Source organism: Anser brachyrhynchus, assembly GCF_964034855.1.
Source record: "Anser brachyrhynchus genome assembly, chromosome: 20".
NCBI lineage: Eukaryota > Metazoa > Chordata > Aves > Anseriformes > Anatidae > Anser > Anser brachyrhynchus.
This window is the reverse complement of record NC_137713.1, coordinates 3,820,774-3,842,056: the sequence shown is the minus strand read 5'-3', so window position 1 is coordinate 3,842,056 and position 21,283 is coordinate 3,820,774. Positions and strand designations below refer to the sequence as shown.

The following is a 21,283-nucleotide window of genomic DNA, read 5'->3' as shown; positions in this document are numbered from 1 at the left end:
ATATTCAGTGTCTGAAGAGTGGTTTCTAGTCCTTAGAAAAAAAGGTGTTACACACACACAAAATGTTAATCTGTAGATAAAAATACCTAAAACATTCTGCCAAGGTTTTAAGACTGATCTTCAATCACTACACCTTAAAATAAACCTTGCAACTTGTTACTATATTCAATATAGGCACAAAATACGTACAAATCCTGGATTTAACTTAAAGCAAGCATTTTAAAGAACCGTGATTTTAAAGAGGATCCTAACATACAGCTAAAGTACATTGATGTTTTATTTTTAAACGGAAACGAACTGTAAGAATAAAAGCAAGCATTATCAAAGCTAAAGACATTTTGCAACCATGAAAAATTTTAGAATTTCTTTCGGGCGGGGAGTGGCGGTGGGTGAAGATTCCAAGCATCAGAAATACGTTTTGCAGCACAACTGTTTTACTGTATTATTTCTGGGACAAGCACAAGGCCAACAATCTATTTGTTCATGTACTCTGATGTACTGGTTGTATACTTTGCAAAACCAAGATTCTCAGTATAACATTTTTAACAGTGTGTCAAGAGACTAGTATCCCAAGAAGATGTCACCTTTAGTATGTGCTGCTATCAATGCATTTACAAAAACTATAGCATACATGGAAAAAACAAGGCACAGATGAGAAATGAGTTTATTAGACGGGGTTTTGCAAAAGAACAAAAACAGGATATGTCTAGCAACTTAGAGTGGCATCAGAGTAACTACAAAATTAAATACAAGCTTTGCTGTAGATAGTTTTCTGTCAGCAGTTTCCTTGCTTAACACCATAAAACATGTAAGGAGTCATACTCCTAGGGTAAGAAAGTTTCTCAATAGATTTATACATTGTAAATATATTGCTCCCATTTGTAATACATGAAGCAAATACTCACCCATTAGTGTTATAAGCTTATTTTTCAGCTGAGTGTCTAACCGGGCAATCATCATCTCCACCGCATTTCTTATTTCCCGAACTCGTTCATCCTTCGCACTACGCACGGCCTCCACATTCCTCTCCTAAAAGAGGGTTCAGAAAAAAACACACACAAAAAGAAAGTCTTCGCACTTTAGCACATTTCACTCGTTTGCACACCAACTGCACTCTTCCAGACCCCAGAGTTATCCGAAAAGGCCATTTAGAGCCCCCTCCATCCCTATTTTTCTAGGAGGAAAAACAAAAATCCTGGTCTTAATGGACTGAAGTTTGCACATGTAGAAAAAAGAAAACAGGAATGTGTTTTTAGATGAGCTGTACTGCAGACTATTCCTATTGCCAATCTAAGTACTTCATTATTATGTTGTAAATATCCTTTGACTTTTATTGAATATATAAGTGTGCCCTCTGGTGGGTGACTAAAGGTTAACAACAAGCCAGCAATATTTTCTCATTACAGAGATTTATCCTATAGGAATTCTTTATACCAAAATCTGTGAATACAAGTACCTGTTTCTTTTCTGTAACTGGAGCAGCACAAAGTTACATTTTTGGAAAAAAGAATAATTTGATTTAAAAAATTATGCCTCTCTCCCTGCAGTGAATCTTTCTACGTTTTCCAAATACAAGCAACCCACTTGGTGATGTAACTTGGTCAGGTGCACTGAGACAGAGGTAACCACCAGTGCATGCAGCAAACAGCTACCTGAATTATAGCATACACAGGAACCACACGGAAACTTTTTCAAAGATAGGATGCATTTATGCAGCATGTACGAGAACTTACTGTGTGGTCCTTGTGAAAATAAAGTAAGTGTCACAGCATTCAGCGGGTCCTTCCTAGAATGCAGAGAACTGCACTGATTTGTTAGAATTGCCACTGAAACTGCCATGGCTGAACGTGTCAGGTGTTTGGACTTCTAGCACTCTTATCACTATGCGAAGGAAAAAGTGGGGTTCATAAACTTCAGATCTCTAACTAGTGAGCATCCTGTAGGCTCAAATATACTGGTACTTTATTCTCCCAAAGAAAGAAAAATAAGCTGTACTCGAACAAAGCATTTTTTGTACTTGCTTAGCACAGTAGTCTGCACTCTTTAAGTGTTTACAAATACACAACATCCAAAGAACTGCACAAGTCTAGCTTTTAAATAGAATACATCAAAAATTCCCTGTGCTAGCTAACTCGCATCTTCTACTGTCTGGTAGCTACACAAAAAACATTGAGAATATGTTTGTCCTTCCCCAGCTTATAAAAAGAACATAACTAAAAGTGAAAGTGCCTGTTTATGGGATCACCTGATTATGTTCACAGAAACAACAGCACAGAGGTACTGAAAACATCCACAAATATATGAAATGGAGTACTACTTCCATTTCCTGCTTCACGGTTATCCTTTGACAACAGCATACTGCTGGAAAGCTTAATGTTATCTTGAATCAATTTCTTACCACTTCTTGCACTAAACTGATCAATTCCATGAGTCTTCTCCTAAGCTTTGCCACTTCTTCGTTTACTTTTGTGACATGTTGTTCGTATATTTCTGCCAGTGGCTTAAAAGTATGTCCTCCATGCTGTAAAAAATAAAGATATAAATAAATGGGAGGGAATGGGGAAAATAGAACATGCCATTTTAATTTTATTCCAGTCCTATTAAATTACTGAAAGAGAGGGGAAGAAAGCCTCCTGGTGTATCACTCATTTTGGAAAGGTTCCAAAGCAGATTGCATGTAGGAAGTCTGTCTTTCACTTCCCTTCATAAGAAGTCATGAATTTGACTTTCATAACATCAAAGCTTCCTGTCAAGAATTATTTGGAGTCTCAACGGTTCTCCAAAAATAACCTGATTTATTTATTGTACAATACTAACAAATCAAAGATAGAAGAGTTATTACTATTATTATTAAAACACCCTTCCCAAACAAAGGCAGCACACCGTTTCAGCTACATTCAATCACTTATATTCCAATGCACGACAGCAGCCTCTCCTTGAAATATTCAACTGAAGGGATAATAAAGTGTGGTGAATTGTGCTACCAATGAACCTTTGCATATATTAGAGATCATTGCCCAGAATATTTAAATAACAGGTTATCTATATATTCTGAGAAAGACTTCCTTTGCCCACAGAATTTTTCACCACCATCTACGGTTTGTCCAAGACATCATAAAGTTAGTAACAAGCAAGGTGATTTTGACTTTTCAGCAAAAATTAAACTTGCTTCTACAATCAGAAACAGAAGATACTTCTTTGCAAAACCAATCTTTGTATTAAATTATAAATGCATATATAACTATAGTATTTGCACGGTAATTCAATGCCACACCGACAGTTTCATAGCCTATTTCTTCAAACTGCAGGCAGACGTAACACTGGCAGTCTCTTACTAAAACATACCATGTGCGACATATAAATAAGCCTCTTCTTACCATTCCTCCCCAAAGCGCACACTGATGGCAGATACATTTCTTACAGGTCCAGCAGAATACACTAAGCTTTTCATGATGATTTTCACACCTCAAATAAAAAATAAACATGTAAGCAGCAGAAAACACCTAGTAATTTTCTGCTAACTCAGTTTAATATTTTCATTTGTTTTGCCACTCGGAGTGAAACACAAAACTCCAGCAGAGCATAAATCATCAGCATAGTTTTGCAACAAGAATAGTTGGCAAAAATCTTCCATAAAATAAATGTTGTTCTTAGTGTTCTCTCTGGAAATATTTCATAGAGAAAGTACATTAATAAAATGTGATTTATACCCAGGAGGCAGAGGGTATCATCACTGAACCAAGCTCTGAATTCTAGAAGTTAATCCTTCACATCATTAAAATTCCAATCATATGCAACCTAAAGTAACCACAGAACAATGGCTTATAAGCTTTTTCAACAAACTGATCTCTGTCATTTCTTAAAATTTCAGGCATAGCATCAATCAGCAAGCCAAGCACAGAGCAGGCAAACCTCCAACACGTGCCTCTCCCTTCCTCCTTCCCTAGGTTTCAGGAATTTGGGGAAGGAGGAGGTATGGAACATGTCATTAGACCCTATCCATGTCTCAGTAATTCTCCTCACACTTTTCTCCTCCAAATCTCCAGACTATTATACATATATTTAATATTTATTATATATATACATTTTTATATGAATATAAATCTTAAACACATAGTAGTTTTCTAGGTAAATAAAGTTAGGAACCCTTCTCATTGCTATTAATTATGACAGAAGTGAACTCCAACTTTTAGACAGACAGTGAGAAACAGCACTGCTTTGTTTGTTAAGCAACAGCACAATTCAATTTTTAAGTAAGAGAAGTTACGTTTGTTTCTCTGACTTTAAAAATGAGCTGAAATTAAAAGTCCACTCATGTAAAGCAAACCGCAAAACCCTTCATGTGAAGGATGCTCCATTTACTTGTCTTTTTCATTTTCCTCGTGCTTTGTCAGATTACACAGTTGAAGTGTGTCAAGCTGTTGTGTGACCTCTTCTGCCCAACGACAGTTTACAAGCTCTCGTAGCTGCAGCGGGGCTCTGCAAGAAGCATTGCAAGAGTTACAGCGAGAATTCAGCTCCAGGAGCTAAAAGAGCAGCATCAAAATGAAATAGGTTCATCAATTCTACAGTATTGGAAAAGTCACAGGCAAAATGCTGAAGCTATACTAGTTATTTCAGAGAAAAAAAAAAAAAGATTAGAAATGTAACATTTTAAGTTCATTTGTTCGTATTGGGGGAAGAAAACCAAACCGCCCCACAACTACATATAGAACACCTACACAGGGAAACCAAGAACTATGTTAAGATTTGGTAATAGACTCCTGGATAACACTGGGGAAATTCTTTCATTTCTCAGTGCTTCTTCAATCCCTCCCATTGTTCAGCCATCCCCATAGGAGCGCTTCAACTATCCCCCTTGTAAAACACAGACATTTTTACCCCCTTACAAGCACTTAGAACTAATGATTAAATACTTTAAAAGTTGAATATGAAGTTCTACAGTAATGGCTGGTTGTTTTTAGCAATACCTCCCCTCCCTTAGAGGCAAATATATACTGCTTCCCCTTCCTTAGGGCAAAACACACCCCACCTCCCAAACGTCAGTCTATCAAGAACTAGAATTGCTAGGCACGCAGGAACCAGAAGCACTAAGGTGTGCCATGGGGCAGGGGTGGGTTGTGTTGCACTGAAAACAAAACAAAACCTGCACGCACTCAGTAGGTACCTCTCCAAGGATTTGCAACACACCAGGTAAATCTCCCAAATTATAGGTATAAAATAAAAGTACGTTTCAGGCTGAACACTGAAATTTCTGGTCTCTTAGTCTTGCAAGATGAACATTAAAAGTTCTAAGGGGAACACCATCTAGTTACTCTTATTATATGGCAATAGAAAACAGCAGAGTAACAGGGTAACAACGAAGATCTTGCTTAGCTTGTCACACAACTGCAACATACGTTAGAATAAGTAATATATCGGGTAAATTTTTATCGTGACAGCCAGCAGGTCTCAAAAATCACACTTAAAAAATTTATGTAAATTGCGTTGAAGAAAGACCCTTCAGAACTAACTGGCCGGTGCACCCAATTCCTGATAATTTATTCCTCATATTAAAAATACCTTACCTACAATGAGGGCACTGAGCTCTTTGTTCAGTCAGCCAACGCTATGAAGGGGAAAAAAAAATAATGAAAGAAAGCACCAGAAAAGAACTGCTAACAAGTACATTCTATTGTTATTTAGGAGTTACTCCCCTTTGTTACCTTGTATGCGGTTAATAGTGCTTTTATTTAGCCTTCCTGTATTTTTCCATTTTTAGAGATTTGTAATTTAACTGTTCAACCACATAGTTACCGAAGAAGCAGCTACTTGTATCTTAGTAACACCACCACCGCCGTTCTTTAGTTGTCAAAAACACTCCACTTAAAACTAAAAAGGGATTTTTGAGGTACCCAATATTCCCTTAGAAACCACGTATCTGGTGCAGATTTCCATAGCTACAGACTACAGAGCATATTTCAAGAAAAGAAAGCAAAAGACACAGCAAGTATATTTTTCTGACTCTAAAGTATTTGAGGTAACTTATTTCTTCTTCTTGAGCTATTTATACACAAGTTAGACACCTGCAGTTCAAATCCACAAGGACCCTTTGACTAGCTCTCTTCCAGAAAGTTCCCTTCAAAGACAAGGAGCTGAGGAAAGAACTTCATCAGGCCGCTACAGCTTACAGATGTAAAAGATCAGCAGCTGAGAGGCTCATCCTTTGGCAGCTCACTGCTGCATTTAAAGATTCTCATGAAAAATCTCTCACCACCCAGCAGCAGCATGTCATCTAACATCCTCAACGTGCAGCACGAATCCTTCCCCGACAGCTCTTGGCAGAGCTTTCAGAGGGAACGATGACTGTCTGTTGTGATTCCTGGAAGTACCGGTCGAGGTCTGAGAACCCCAGCTGAACCCTCTCGCACTACGTTAGCGCAGCACAACGCCTGGACTCAGAACTGAAGCGTCACGCATTAGTGACTGTCACCTTAATAAGTGAATTAAGGTGCTTCGGATGCTGCTTCAGCCCACTGGACAAGACACGCTCAAGGAGGCTTCAGCCTGCATCTGATCACATCATTCCGGCTCGGGAACTATTTTATGACATCTCCAAGGTAAGAGGTGATGTTATGACCTCCCACCGTTCCATATTGACAGACGCAGTCATCGTTTGATTCCTGTCCCAACTCTGTCTTCCACACAGACGTCACTGACTTTCAAAATACGTTAAAGAAAGGGTCACCGTGTACCTGTTTCTTAAGAGTAACTCTTCCAGACAGTCCCTATAATTAGCACTACTAAATGCAAAGCACAGCCTGCCTAGTTTTTCCTCAACGTTGTAAGAGATTTTGAAAGGAAAACTAGAGAGCACATAGCAGGAAAAAGAAATCCTCAGAACCCCACAAAAAGAGGCAAGGAAGAAGCTAGAATGTGTTTGTAAGATCACAGTGTTTTCTAAGTTCAAACATTTGCAAAAGTAAGCCATAATAAGCAAACTCACCCGAATACAACTGAAACAGCACAGCTTGGAGCAATGAGGACACAGTCGTGCATCACGCAATTTCTCCATACAAATAAAACATCGGAATACTTCAGCAATACTCTGGAAAAGGGTAGATTATTGCTATTGTTAAGCCACACACTTCTGACATATGAGAGAGGCATTTTTCAGGCAGAACGCCAGGCTGAACAGGTGCAATCCCATTCCAAACAGCAACGGGTAGCGCATCTCAAAGCACGATACTAGGTCATACACCACGGCTCTCCTCCCCACCTCCTTTTACGTCCCACCAGCTCTCAGCACCCATTTTGAAACACAGTTCTTTAAGCAATATGTTTTTTGTTTGATTTCCCTTTTTCCAAGGGGGAATTTCCGTAGCCAAGAGATATTATTCCTCCTTGTGTTCACACGGCATTGAACGGTTGCCAGAAACAACTGCGCTGTACCCGCGGATTCAAAACCTAGGAGCTCCAACATACAGGCATTAAGCTAATTTAAAAGCACGTTAAGTGCATGTATGATACAGAGTGCTAATGAGAAGGCTCGCATTGGACAGACCATTTTATTGACTAATAGGACTTAAATCCTTTTAACGTCTACCATTGCCACCACGGTTTCTCTGTCCCCTCCACGTCCCCCCGATTACCCTCGGTCAGCAGGGACCAATTTCAGGCACGGTTCCGCTGCACCCCCGGCAGAGAAGCCATTTGCCTGGCCCCACCTAACCCCTCCCCATCCCCAAACAGCAAGGTTATTTCCCAGCGCCGAGCCCCGCTTGCTCTCCCCGCCGAGGGCTGTCCCAGGACCGAGCGGCTCCCCCCCTTGCGCACCAGGAACCGGACCCCCGCCAGCTTTAACCCCCCTTACACAACCCCCCCCCCCAGCCGCCAGGCGCCCCGCAGGAGGCCAGGCCCTCCGCTAACGGCCGCACGGCCCAGGCGGAGCACGGCGGGGCCGGGCCCCTTGCAGGGGGGCCGCTCACCTCCACGCTCTGCTCGTCCATGGCCGCGGCCCCCCCGGCCCGGCCCGGCCCCGGTGCGCTCCGGAGGCGCCGGGCCGCGGCCGCGGGCAGGGAGGGAGGGAGGGGAGCGGGGGGCGGGGCTTAGCCGCGGCGCGCCCGGTTTGGGGGGCGGAGCCTGACCCCGCCGCAGCACTGCGCGCGCGCGCGCCCGAGTGGGCGGGGCTAAGGGCGGGTGTTGGCGCGCGCGGGGCGGCGGGGGCGCGCTGCGGGAGGCTCGGCGGGGCCGTGGCTCCAACGGGGCGGTTACGGGGCGCGCCGCTGTCCGGCCCGGCCCGGCCCTGGGGCTGAGCAGCAGCTCGCAGGGGTTGGAGGCAGGGGCAGCCGCCGGGTTCAGCTCGCTGCCCCGCGCCCACGAGTCGGTGCCAGGCAGCGGGGGGCCGGCACCGATGGGTTCCCGCATCTCGCGTGGGGGTTTGAAATGGAGCGGGGTAACCGCAGCCTTGAGGACGGTTTGTTTTACCAGGCGCTGTCCCAGCTGCGCTTGTTTTCCCGCTTACAGGTCGCTTGGACCACGTTGCGCTAACAGAACTTTAGCGCTGCGGAAGGTAGGGGGAGTAAAGAGCAAGCCTAGCAGTTGGGGATCGATAGGGTTGTGATGCTTAAAGCAGTTTGTGAAGTGATGGCAGCCTTGTAGGTAAAACGGCACTCAACAGCATCAAGTCAGCGTATCCCCGGTCCTTTTCTCCCCTTTCTTGCCCAATACGGACCCTGCTCCTCTTCACGACAAACTCCAAATAGACTGACCAGGGCACCAACAAGCTCAGAAATGAGCGTTCCCCTTCGTGTAGGCACCAATTTAAATTTCTCTTCTTTGCTGGCCATCGTTTCACAAAATCTAGAGGATCTTACTAAACTTCAGATATCCTCCTTTCTCAAGTTAGATTGAAATAAACAAAAAAAAAATAAGCAAGCAAACCAATCCAAAACAACCCAAACAACCTGTGAGGGTGGTCAGACACTACAGGATATTGCCCAGAGGTGGTGAAGTTTTCACCCTCAGAATTTTTCAACCCAGGACTGCTCCCAGCCCTGAGCAACCGGCTGCAGCTGGCCCTGCTGTGATGTGAGCAGGGCGTTGGACCAGACCATCTCCAGACCTCAGCTATTCTGCGAGGCTGCAGTTTTACTGGACTGTCAAAAGCCGGTTCACATCAAAGGAAAATGAGAGGGGTCAGGGGCCAGGTTCAGGGGTTAGGGCAGGGCTCAGGGTCAGGAGTCATTTAAACAGCAGCATAATAAATCTATGGCCTCGTCGTCTCCTTGACTTTCATCATTTATTCAGGAATGTAAGTACAATTAAGTGGCTTGGGTTATTTGCCTTAAAAACCCCGCTCAGGAATGTAGGCAAGAATATGGAAACGTCACGTGGTTAACAACACTGTTCAAAAATGCATCGTCTGTAATCCTATAAATATCCGAGATCAAATTCCAACCTCAACATTTTTTCATTCTGAAGTTTTTAAGTACTAGAAATAGGATTTCTATACGGATACATGAACAACTTTCCAACAGTGTTCTTTTAACTCGGACACCAAAGAAATACTTGCTTGTTAATAATTCAGGAGCTATGACGAAGATGCTTGTGTGTCAAATGAGAACGGACCGAGCATTCGTTTATGCAACTAATTTAACATTTCCTTGTCTGTCAAGTTCCACAATGGCAAGTTCTTTTAAGATTTGTATTCTTGAGTCAGTGGCTTTCATATTCATCTTGTTCATCTGCGAAACACTCAGTGCGGCACTGTAAGGCAAGAGCAAACTATTTAGCAAAACCGGGTATCAAACAGCAGGTCCGTCAGAAAATGGCTAAAAAGCCTATATTGTTTAAAGAATGATTTTTAGGAAGTGTTCCATAATTCTCATAATTGTTGAGATTGTCATCAACTTTACTGTGCTGCATTAATCTAAGAACAATCACTTCCTAATCCAACTTTGGGATTAAAGAGACAGAGTTTCCGAGCTTAAAACTTACTCACTTTTGCCATCGCCTTCAAGAGATCTGCAGCACTAATCCCAGGAAGGGGTCAGGGCTTGTGGGAGAGATAAGGGGTGGTGGTGGTGGAGTTCAAGGTCAGGCTTTACCATTAGGATTTTGAAAAAAAAAAAAAACAAAAAAACCAGCCTGTTTCTGAAGAACGTGACATTCAGTACTGTAGATTATCCAATTATAAATGCCACTTTTCTGCAAAGGAATTTAGGGTGTTTTGTATGATGGCCTAACACTTTGGGGTATACACCTAACCAGCAAGGCCATCAGGGAGCAAGATCAAATTTCAAAGTTATAACAGAGCAGCAAATGGTTAGCTAGCTGTTTGTGTTTCATTTGAAAATGATGAATTTCTTTACAACTTATAAAATTCTTAGTAACGAGTGGCTTTAAGTCTTACCTGTTCTTATTTACAATGAAGTGGTTAAATAGCTCCCTGTACAAATTGTTCAAGTCTGCTAGTTTAACAGTGCTTCTGATACTCCTTGGTACAGACACAAGCATTTCATCAGTCAACGGTTTGAATTGTGACTCTAAAACATTGGAAACAGAAGGTATTTGTTTCTTCAGAAATCAGGCCAAAGATAAGACAGTACTTTCACTTCTTTTTAAGAGAACACTGAAATAGGTCTCTATGGTCTGACTGAGAGATTTGCCCCTGTTGTACTAGGGGCAAAAGAGCCCATATTCGTCAGCTGAAGTTATTTATACTAATTGCCTTTTTCAGAAAGTACAACAGCTTAAGTTATTAATTGCTGAATTCTAGGTAGTAACTTGATATGTTTAAATAGCAGAGAACTATTAGAGTTCAATATTAGAGGTGGAAGTCTTAGGAGAGATTAGTATTAATCCCAAAGGTTACTTACTGGGGCTAGGTGTAGGGGGTGGGGAGAATCAGACTTAATGGTCAACCGGGAAAAAAAACAGTGGAAAATTCTTCCTGCACTTACCTTCAGTTGAGCCAGGAACTACAGATCCTGAACAAAATGGCTAAAAATAAACAAGACATAATGTTAGGATTTCTCGGAGTTTGGTTTAGAAAGCAGTTTCTGCAATTTCATTTCTGTATTAGCAATTACATTTTACCATTGGATAACCAATGATCTTGCAGCCACTGCAGCCAACAGCAGAATCTGAGGCATTAAACAAATCCTGGTTTCAAATAAAATAAATTTAAAATGGAAACAGGAAGATTCATATGCAAGTCAGATGAACCTCTTCAGCTTTCTCCTTTGCATTCCAGTACAGATGTAGTTGAAAGCACTGCACATGCAGCAAAGGGAAAAAAAATGGCCTTCCTATTCTCAGGCAACCTTCAGAGGCTGACAGTCCTGACAACCTAAAGGTAGCTACACTCAGCTCTCCTCAGCCAAAAAAGAAATACAGCACTGACAAAAAATCCCAGGACCTTTGTGGCATCTTTCCATTCCTTCTGCCTTTCAGAGAACTTTTAGAATATCTTCAAAACACGCTCACTGACGACATAGGAAACAATACCAATTAAACTGGCCTCAGCAGGAGTAGGATACAGCTACATTTTGCACTGGGGCTGTTTATGCCAGCTGTATCTTAAGTGCTTTAGAATAATGGAAAGACAAAAACATTTTTTGAGCATTTATCAAGGTTGGGGAAGATATTTGCAAACAGAGTGAATGAAGCAGAAAGGTACTGGAAGGCTTTCATGCAAACCAACCGTGGCAATTAAGGGAAGAAAGGCAACCTTTGACAGAAAACTGGAGGGCAGGAAGAAGACACGTAGAAAAAGATAAGGTCAGTAAGACCATTATACTCTATTGACTTTCTTCACTATTTTGCTTTTATTGTGAGACCCACACCAAACCTTTGCAGATAACTATACCAAGACTCTGTGCTTCAAGAAGCTCTGGGAGAATATCCAACTTTTTAACAACTATTAGTTTAGATTTATGTTCTTTCACATTACAGTTAGAATACACTTAAACTATTGCTGGTCATATTCCAAACTTTATTTAAGATTTCACAGGAAATTAAATCATCAACTTAATCAGTACACAGTAAAACTGGAAAGATTTGTGAGGAACTTGAGCTCATTCTGAAAAACTCCATTCAATTGAGTGATATTAAGGTACAGAAACAGCCCCTTCTGACTTGAGTTGAGCTACTCAGGATTAATGGTTTCTGGAATACTGACACTTGGTGGCCTAATTACCTCTTCCACTAGCGATTCCATTTCTTTAACAGTCTGACAGGTTAACTGCTGTGCTGCAGTCTGTTCTTCTTCTGACAGAGGCAAGCGCTAGAAAATAAAAAGATACCAAGAACTCTGATACTTCCAGTTCCTAGGGTGATGATATTTACAAAAGAACTCAGTGTTTGCGTAGTTGTTTTCACATGCAAACTAATAGTAGATTCCTACTTTGCTTCAAAGGAAAGCAAGTTGACAAGCTTAGTATTTCTGAAAATCCAATCAGAATATTCCTTTAACACAATACTAGAAATGACTCAATGAAAATAAAATGAATTATTCAATAAAAAGAAGTATTTCACTTGAAGAGTTAAAGTTTCTCCATAATAGTTTAATCAATTTTTGTTTCAGGAAACAGTCAAGTACAAGATCTTCATTAGCTAAAAGTCTAAATGTAACTCTAGAGACACAAGAGTCTTCCACTTTAACAAAATCCTATATGTCAATTATTCTTGGCAGCATATCCTTGGAACACAGAGAGAAAATATTTTTTCTTCCTGTGACATAATAACTGCTGTCTTTTAAATCATTATACGGTATGTTTTATCTATAAAGACTTACCACTATCTTGCCTACACCTGTTGACAGATTAAACACGATGTCAGGGCACTGTCATCAGAACGCTGATGGGAGAGCTCAGATCCAGGAGAATGCTTTAGTCACACCAATCCTATCTCTGCCACTACGTTATCAATTAACATTTTTCAACTAAATCACCTTACTTGTAGAGGGACAAAAGCAATGCTTTCACAACCTTTTCAAAATTGTAATGCAGCATTGTCTGAAAACCACTTACAAAAATGTGGGGGGGAGTTCACAGGCATTATCATATTGAGAGGAAACGTTTCTTTGCACTACCTCTAATGCCACCCCATACGTTACAAAGTATTTTTAACTTACGCATTTTAGACAGTGAAAAAACATTTGTCACTTAAAAGCTTTTTTAAAATTGGTTTTTCTTTCTAATTTCTTTACGGTAGCTACTTTTAAAAAGTCAGAGTAGGACTGCTCTGACACCGCTGTGAAACTATTCAAACATGTCATACTATCCACTTACAGTATAACTTTAATTCAGACTAAATACCACTAGTTTAACCAATGAGTGATGAATCAGGTTAGAGATTTACAAAAAGAGCTGCAATCTTGCAAACATTTCTTCTGGTAAACTTTCTTCTTATTTTCTACGAGCCTATACATTTAACAGTTCCCAGTGAAACCACTCACATCTACACAGAGGTTACACAAACGCATGCGCCTGAGAGCCCATGTTACTAACATGAGACTCAGCGTGAGAGCCGAGTTACTAAAATGAGGCTGCTACCTGAAGACCAGTGTGTTGCTGTAGTGTCTGAACCATCTTCATTGTGTTCTCTAGGGCAGCACGGATGCCGTTCATGGATTCCCTCTGCTCTAAGGAAACTTTTTCCAGCTGCATACATAATGTTTTATAACGAGATTTCACCACTGAGAGTTCTTCTAAGAGAGTAACCGGGTTTTCCTATGTAGAAATTAGAGGTATATTTAAACTGTTCGAGAAAATTTATGCTGCACTTAGGATTTAAAAGCATAAGAGTCAGAAAAACTAAAATATAACATGAAACAACCCTTTACAATGAAAAGTGCATTTGAGAGTATTTTTTACCTATACATTTAGTTTTTCATATGCACAAACGATAGGTGGTGTTAATAAACCAGTGCAACTCTGTGGTTCCATAATAAATACATTACTATGTTTGTGAATTTTAATAGCTTTTCTGATTTGGAATAAATTAGGGACTTCTAAATAAAAAAGATTATTTTTCCACTATGTCACAATATACATGGAGGCAGGGACTTATTTGTGAAGGCTTCTACACACTGCCATTTATCATTTTCATCTTTCTCTCATCCATCCCCAGCCCTGTATTTAGTTACTGCTGACTAGTAAGTGTATCTTTGGTCTCACAGTAAGGATGAGTTATAGCTAAGATAGGATACCCTCTGTAAAAATTAGGTGTTAACACTACTTCTAATTTCTCAAAGCAAAACATGGGAGAACTTCATTCACTATACCAAGAATTTAGGGTTTTCTGACAGTTTCTGCACTGAATTCATATTATGCCAGTTATCTTGGTGTGTGATGCAAGAAAAACGTTATAATAATAAAAAACTGTCAACTAGATAAAACAACATTCACATGTTTTCATATTAAAGAATAATACCTATTTATTACCACTTCACACAGAATGCAATAAAAGTTATTAATTTAATTTGAAAATACTACCTCTGCTGACGGATTATCAGGAAGACTTTTCATTATTTCAAACTCCAGTCTGTGTTGAATATAATCCAGATCAGATTCTGCCTTCTGGAACTAAAATATTTAGGATTAGCCACAGTATATTTACAAAGAAATGCAGACAAACCCCAACCATTTGCCTTTCCTGTATTTCAGGAAAGCAGAAGACAGATGCCGCCTCTGCTCCTCCAATCTATTCCATTAGATGATGGTTGCCAATTACGCTGACACACATCTAGCCTGAAAAGTACAAAGCAATAAACTTTGAGACTTCTAATCCTATAATTTTAGAAGTTAAAACCCGTCATCCAAAGAGCTATAAAGTATCCAGGTAATAAAAAGCAACGCAGTGGGAAATCACTTTGCAGAATTACTTTGATACCTTACGTGTAAGCTCTCAGCCTCAGACATTACCCCATTTGCCATCCCCGGTACAAACGTAGGTCTGGACACGAGCTTTTTCCTCTAGTGTGCCATTTCAACAGGCGTATACACACACTTCTGATTGTAGCTTCTTTATATTTATCTAACCCAAATTAGCTCGTTGCTCACTTTACATCTTGCCTCTACTCCGTGTTCCTACAGTTCCCCAAGCGCATGTCAGCGTTCCCATCCATTCCTGCATTACGTGCCCTTTCAGTGCCAAACCTCTCGAGGTTGTAAGCAGTACTCCAGAGGGAAGTTACAGCAAGACACAAGAACAGTGCATCTTTTCTCAACAGATCTTCACATATTGCAGAAGACATTTGATTTTTTTCCCCCAATATCAACATACATTCCATCAATTTATAAAGCTGTTCCTTGGCTAGTTACTTTTCTTTTCAAACATTACGAATTCTGCTAGCTAAACCATAATACTCGGTTGTTTATCCAGCAGAAACTATGAATAAGTGTTGAAGAGCAAAGTGTATCAGAGATCTTGTTACTAATTATATGAGGAATGAATTCTCTCAGATTATTATAGTAACCATTACACATTTTATTATTCTCCAGTAAGCCAGAGCAGACAATAAATAGATAATAGATAATAAAATTGATGACATCACATTTATTTCCTCAGGATAAATAACCCACCAGAGAGTTATCTAATTGCCCTGTAAAACAGTCTGCTGATAGCATTATTACTTAATTAATTCTAGCCTGCGATTTTAATACCTATTAAAGACTCCTCCTCTAAAGAAAGGCAGTTTTCCCAGTTCACAAAAACAAACCAACAAAAACTCATTATTTTCTTAATGTAATCATTTGGGAGATTTTACAGTCATGGAAGAGACTATGATGAAAGCAAGTTCGAAATGCTTGGAACTTACTGCGCTCATGGTAGCTTTCACTAATTACGTTGAGCTTAACTCTGAAGTAATCATTATGACTTTTAGGATCAAAATACGGCTGTTTGTTAACTGCACCCCAAAGTATTAACTAGCAGTGCTTACAGCTAAAGTGACAAACTTCAGTGGGCTTTGGAGGTACGATAAAAAGGGAAGAATAAAACTTGTTAATACACTATGTTTTTTTAAAGAGTTCATGAGGGACTTTTCCTAACGGATCAACTGTTTCTGTGCTCCTCCATTAGCAAACGTTTTTTGTTTTTCACTTCTAGGGACAGGCACGCCGGAACGATCGTTTTCTGCTTTTCTCCATCTCTTTCCTCTGACTGCTAACTCTTGGGAATGCAGACGATGAATATGGGTGGCTTTCAAAATTATCCATGAAGGTCTGCTCTTGGAATATTTCAACACTGATAATTTGAGATTTACAGGATAACAATAAGCCATTAACACTACGCTGCTACTGTGATTCAGGACAAAAAAAAATAATAGTATTATTTCCTAACTATTTATCTCTTGCTGTATCTCAGGAAACACACACCTGCAAGAATCTCACCTTAGCGTTATAGGTCAGGACCATTTGTATGATGAGTTCTGTACAACAGTCACACAGAAAATGCACTTTATGAGATGTAAAGTTGTAATTTACTCACAGGCTTAGCAGAAAGTGTTAGAAACTGTGAGGCAACTCTCAAGCCATTGCTGCATGCTCTGCTTTCAGATGCTTTGACAATACTATTGCACTGCTAGCTGTAAAGTACAGTAGTGCAATAAAGTCAGAGCATTCGTTAGCAGCAAGAATTCGGAACAAGTAATCAATACACTCAAAATACTTATTGGAAAAAAAAAAGTCAGCGGTTTCTGTGGGTCAGACATTTGGTAAGGCAACATTCACCCAGTCCTAATACAGACATGCAAGAACCTTCACGTTTCAAGACATTATTATTAGTCATAATCACTGTCATTCCACTGACCGGAAGAAAAAAAGGAAGAAAAAGACCCAACAAAATGCTCAACATATCTGTCAGAAATTCATTTTTGCACGATTTTCTGCTCTTTTAACTGGCAATTGCATTTCAAAGTTTATGTAATTTTAGGTTTGTCTCATAGCATTTGGAAACGGTAAACCTCCATCAGATAGATGTTCTTAAACTGTGTTACAGAGAACATTTTACGGACACACGAGTTTATTCGGTCACTTTAAACTGCACGTAAACACACACTCATTTCCAAACACTGTGGATATAAATTATCACTGGGGTTACCTCGTGGCTGTTAGAGGCCACGAACTGGGGGTGTATTTCATACGTCTCCATAAAGATGTTTCTCTTTTTAATAAAACCAGTAACTTGATATACAAAGGCTGAGGACTGGGCGGGTAACACTGACAGCGTTACGGTTCTTAATAACAAAACGCAAGGAACAGAGGAACGGGGAGGAGGGAGATGGATGATGGCTGATGCACGCAGAACAATCTGAGCCAACTTAGGACGTTTCTGTAGAAAACCCTGTAAGAATCCCGTACAGCGCTCCTTCCTCTTTGCAGGGCACTTACTTCTAAGGACACATGCACAGAGTCGATGGGATTTGTCATTAAATACCACTTAACATTTCTCCTTGGCAAACAACTAGGAGACAGTGAGTGCAAAAAAATAAAAAGTTTTCAATCCCATTTTAAAGTTGGTTTTCAAACCAGCTGTGGTCTCAGACACAACAGTGACTTAGGACTCGCGGCTCCGTGAGTAACGCCGATAGCATTGCTGGCCAATGCCCTTTTAACATTGCACTGCTTTGTGTACGATCACTAGTAGTACAACATAAAAAGGGCACTGGACAGACACCACTCAGAGAAAAAAGTAGGTCCAGTACAACAGAAATACAGTCATAGAAATTAACTGAACTGCTCTGAATGAAGCACTCTCACGGCATCTGCCAGTTTATCCATTTGGTATCAAGTTTTACTAAAGGAATGTCCACCAAACTCAAGTTTCTTCCACTGCACACCACTGAAGTGCATACTGGGAAGCATTGCTAATGGGTCAGCTTTACAATCTGTCACCTAATGAATCTCATCTTACAGATGTTGTGGTTCATTCAACACTTGTTGTTATTGTACTTTGAGCACTAGCCTCAGATAACTGAAGACTACCTGGCATTTTCATTCACATCGTTCTTTTTAAGCTCCTACACAAGAGTTTATCCCTGGTTCCATGAGACTAAAATGAAACTTTTCAGGAAATGCACGTCAAAACCTCTGGGGAAATACAAGTGTTGTTTTATCACACTTCTGGGGAGAGATCCAACCTCCCCGCCAGCCCGGGTGGAAGACACAGTAAGCATAGGGAAAAGCAAGGGACATAAAGCTGCAGTATGTGAGACGGTTGCCAATGTACATATTTTGCTTCACTTAATGACAAAGAAACGTTACACTTCTGAATGAGGTTTGCATATAGGAAACTGGTAAGCGAAATTGTTCAAGAGGTATTTAAAATACACCATTTTTATAAAAACATGTAAAGTTCAAAAACACGGGTGAAGATGCAAGACAGAAGTGCCGTGGGCCACCCAGCACTGCTAAGGGACAGCAGCCAGGCACGCCACCTCCCGCGGGAAGGAGTTAACAGGAGACTCACACAGAAAAGTGTTAGGCTAAGGGAGAAAATTTAAAATTCAGTTGGGTTTTCAAATGGATTCCCTAGATGATTTTGGATAATCAGGATGGGGGAAAGACCAAGCCAGAATCGCCAAACCTTTGGAAGTTTGTATGAACCTGTGCAGGTAATTGACCCCACTGAGGTCTCCACACTTCAGTGCAAGATCCTTTTGGTGTACTTGTAATGTAGATCGTAAGACAATGACACATGACCATCTTCTTCCACTGGCATATACAAATTCCCCTGTTAACTTTAAGGGCAGCTAATCAAAACACCTCTTTAATTATTTACACGTCCTAAAGTGAGGAATTAGAAGTCCAGCTTTAAAGGCACAGCTTTCACTAAAACAGTGAAATAAACCGTAACACCCTAAAAACAAACAAACGACAAGAACAAAACCAAAACCTACTACGATGACAACAAACACACAGCTAGCCTGGGTGTTTCGAAGCAGAATTACACAGAAAGAGAAATGTGTTACAAGGAAAAATGAGATCACTCAAACTGGGCTTTTAAAACAACAACTACTAACAAAGGACACAGGGAGCTGAAGCACACACTGTGGGCAGGGCTGAGGTTTTGAATCTGCAATTGGAACAACTTCAGAGCTCTGACAAGAATGCAGTATGTCACTGAAGTCAAATACTGTGTGCATTACCATTCTGAGTGTTCGGTATGATTACCGCAGGTCAGTAACTGCAGGAGAACAAAAATAACCGCAAAAGTATGGCTCCTTCAAAATAAAATCTGTTTTAAAGTGCAATTAAGCTGAGAACTAGATAACAGTTTGAACCCTCTGATACTTCAAGTGATGCAGGCACTCTGGCATTTTTTCAGATTATTATATTTTACTTCTTAACGGAAGTAACATCACAGCTTCAACTATTTACCCCAAGTGACTCCCTAGTACAACAACACATGGGTCACTCAGTGAGGCGACAGAGGCAGGTCAGCAGGACAAGCTCCCACGTTAACAACATTCAGCCCCTTCTTTCTTTTCAGGCCACCCTTACTTGCCCACTGCTGCTAATGCTTTCGGGGATGCGCTATACTGGTAGCGTAGAAAAGTGACAGAAGGAACAATAAAAAGTAAACTAAAAGTTTAAAGGAAGCATTAAGCAGCACGCCAGCTCTGTGTATCAGAGTGAAAGTCTTGCACACATCAGGTTAAGGGATAATGTTGATGTACAATATTCCCCATCATGTTCTCCTGCCGCTCCTTCTATTTTTCCAGATTTTTTTTTCTCCACTTTGGTGATGTGAGTGTGTACTGATAAGGTCTAGGAAACTCTTAAACTCTTTTTTCCTTTTTTTTTTTTTTTTTTTTTAAGAAATTAAACCCAAGGTTGCCAGAGGGGAGGAAAAAAAAAACACACACAAGGAGAAATTATTTTCTCTGTAGTGAATAACGTACTTTCCCCCATCTCCTGATGAGGCCATTTCTGGTTTGACAATTGATGTACCTAACGGACAATTAAAACCACAGAACTTTTAAATTTTTGGAATTCCAACATTCCCTGAAGTCTCCATGCGAAGAAAAACCAAAAACCACCACAAAGGAGCACCGTATTTTGGAGAATTACCTCAGCGCGAGCATTTTACCTCACACACGGACTTATGAATGAAATGAAGCACTTGTAGGCATAAAATATCGTGGAAAACTTCAGCGGAAGGGAGCTGCGAGGCGGCTGCCGAGAGCCACCACAGGGAGCCCGGGCTGCGGAGGCCACCACAGGGCCCCGCTTCCCTCACGGCTCCGGCGCCCCCCGAGCCTCCAGGGCCCCTCGCAGCCCCCCGCCTGCCGCGTGTCCCCCCGGGCAGCCCGCTGCTGAGGGCGGGCGGCCCGGCAATGCCCGTCCCGGCCGGGCGAGGCGCTGCGGGCGGCTCCCCCCCGCCCCCCGGTGCCGGTCCCGGTGCCGGCCGGGCCGCGGCCTCCCCTCAGCGCTGGGCGGGAAAACGCCGCTCAACCCCCCCCTCCCCTCCCCCCCCGACCCGCCTGGAATGGACCATCCCAACCCGCCTCCCCTCACCGCCCCCCCCACCCCCCACCCCGCGGGGACAATGGGACAGCCCAGGTGTGAGTTCCCCCCCCCCCCCTTTCCCCCCGCGCTGTGAGGAATGGACTCGTCCGGCAGCGCGGCGCTCCACGTCCCCCCCTCCCTCCGCGCGCGCGGCCGGGGGGGGGGCAGCGGAATGGAACGGTCCAACCCGGCCCAGCCCGAGCCGGCCGCTGTGAGGGCCGCGCCCCCGGTGCCCAAGCCGCTGCCTCCCCCCTAAGGGCCGCGGCCCCCTTCTACCCCTCAGGAGGCAGCTCCGGGGCTCGGCCGCCGCCCCCCAGCCCCGCCGCCGCCCGCCCCGGCCTCACCATGGTCTCGAGCCTGGCGAGCGCCGTCTCCATGTTGAATAGTTGACATTCCTCAGGCGGCGGCGGGGAGATGCCCGCCCCCCGCGCCGCGGGCCGCGGAGAGACGGAGGTTGCCATTGGGCAGCTGTCAGTCGGAGCTCGCCTCCCGTTGGTTGGGCGCTGAGGGAGGGCCGCCGCCATTGGGCGGGAGGGGATGTAAACCCTCGCGGAGGTACGGGGCTGTTCATTGGGCGCCGCGGGGAGCGGAGGGCGGGGATTGGCTCGCGGAGGGAGCGCCGCGAGACGACGTTGGGGCGGAGTGGGGGCGGGCGGGGATTGGCTGGCGTAGCGAGCGCTGAGCTGCTATTGGCGGGAGCGCGGTGCTCGTGCCCTCCTCCTTTCCACCCCATTGGCCTTTCCCACCTCCATCCCGCATCTGATTGGTCAGACTCAAACCCTTCC

General features: G+C 42.3%; 2 protein-coding genes across 3 annotated transcripts in view; both read right to left on the bottom strand.

Annotated features, from left to right (window-relative positions):
- Positions 1 to 8,123, bottom strand: part of TRIM37 (tripartite motif containing 37) — a 28,156-nt gene extending 20,033 nt beyond the window's left edge. Inside the window, exons 1-7 of the mRNA XM_080563010.1 lie at positions 7,968 to 8,123; positions 6,986 to 7,087; positions 5,568 to 5,608; positions 4,363 to 4,479; positions 3,378 to 3,465; positions 2,399 to 2,521; positions 906 to 1,029 (exon numbers count right to left, since the gene is read on the bottom strand). Coding sequence (XP_080419136.1) covers positions 906 to 1,029; positions 2,399 to 2,521; positions 3,378 to 3,465; positions 4,363 to 4,479; positions 5,568 to 5,608; positions 6,986 to 7,087; positions 7,968 to 7,988 — 616 coding nt within the window. The 5' untranslated portion in view covers positions 7,989 to 8,123. The remainder of the gene's footprint in view (positions 1 to 905; positions 1,030 to 2,398; positions 2,522 to 3,377; positions 3,466 to 4,362; positions 4,480 to 5,567; positions 5,609 to 6,985; positions 7,088 to 7,967) is intronic.
- Positions 8,124 to 9,261: 1,138 nt separating this feature from the next.
- Positions 9,262 to 21,037, bottom strand: SKA2 (spindle and kinetochore associated complex subunit 2). 2 transcript variants are annotated; one of them, XM_080563039.1, is made up of 7 exons: positions 20,843 to 21,037; positions 14,481 to 14,570; positions 13,539 to 13,715; positions 12,182 to 12,268; positions 10,944 to 10,983; positions 10,394 to 10,526; positions 9,262 to 9,747 (listed from the first exon to the last, which is right to left on the bottom strand). In XM_080563039.1, the coding sequence occupies exons 1-7, from the start codon at positions 21,020 to 21,022 to the stop codon at positions 9,621 to 9,623; spliced, it is 834 nt and encodes a 277-aa protein (XP_080419165.1). In that variant the 5' UTR covers positions 21,023 to 21,037; the 3' UTR covers positions 9,262 to 9,620. The 2 variants fall into 2 exon arrangements, with proteins under 2 accessions (XP_080419165.1, XP_080419166.1); XM_080563040.1 differs by lacking the exon at positions 10,394 to 10,526.
- Positions 21,038 to 21,283: the final 246 nt, after the last annotated feature.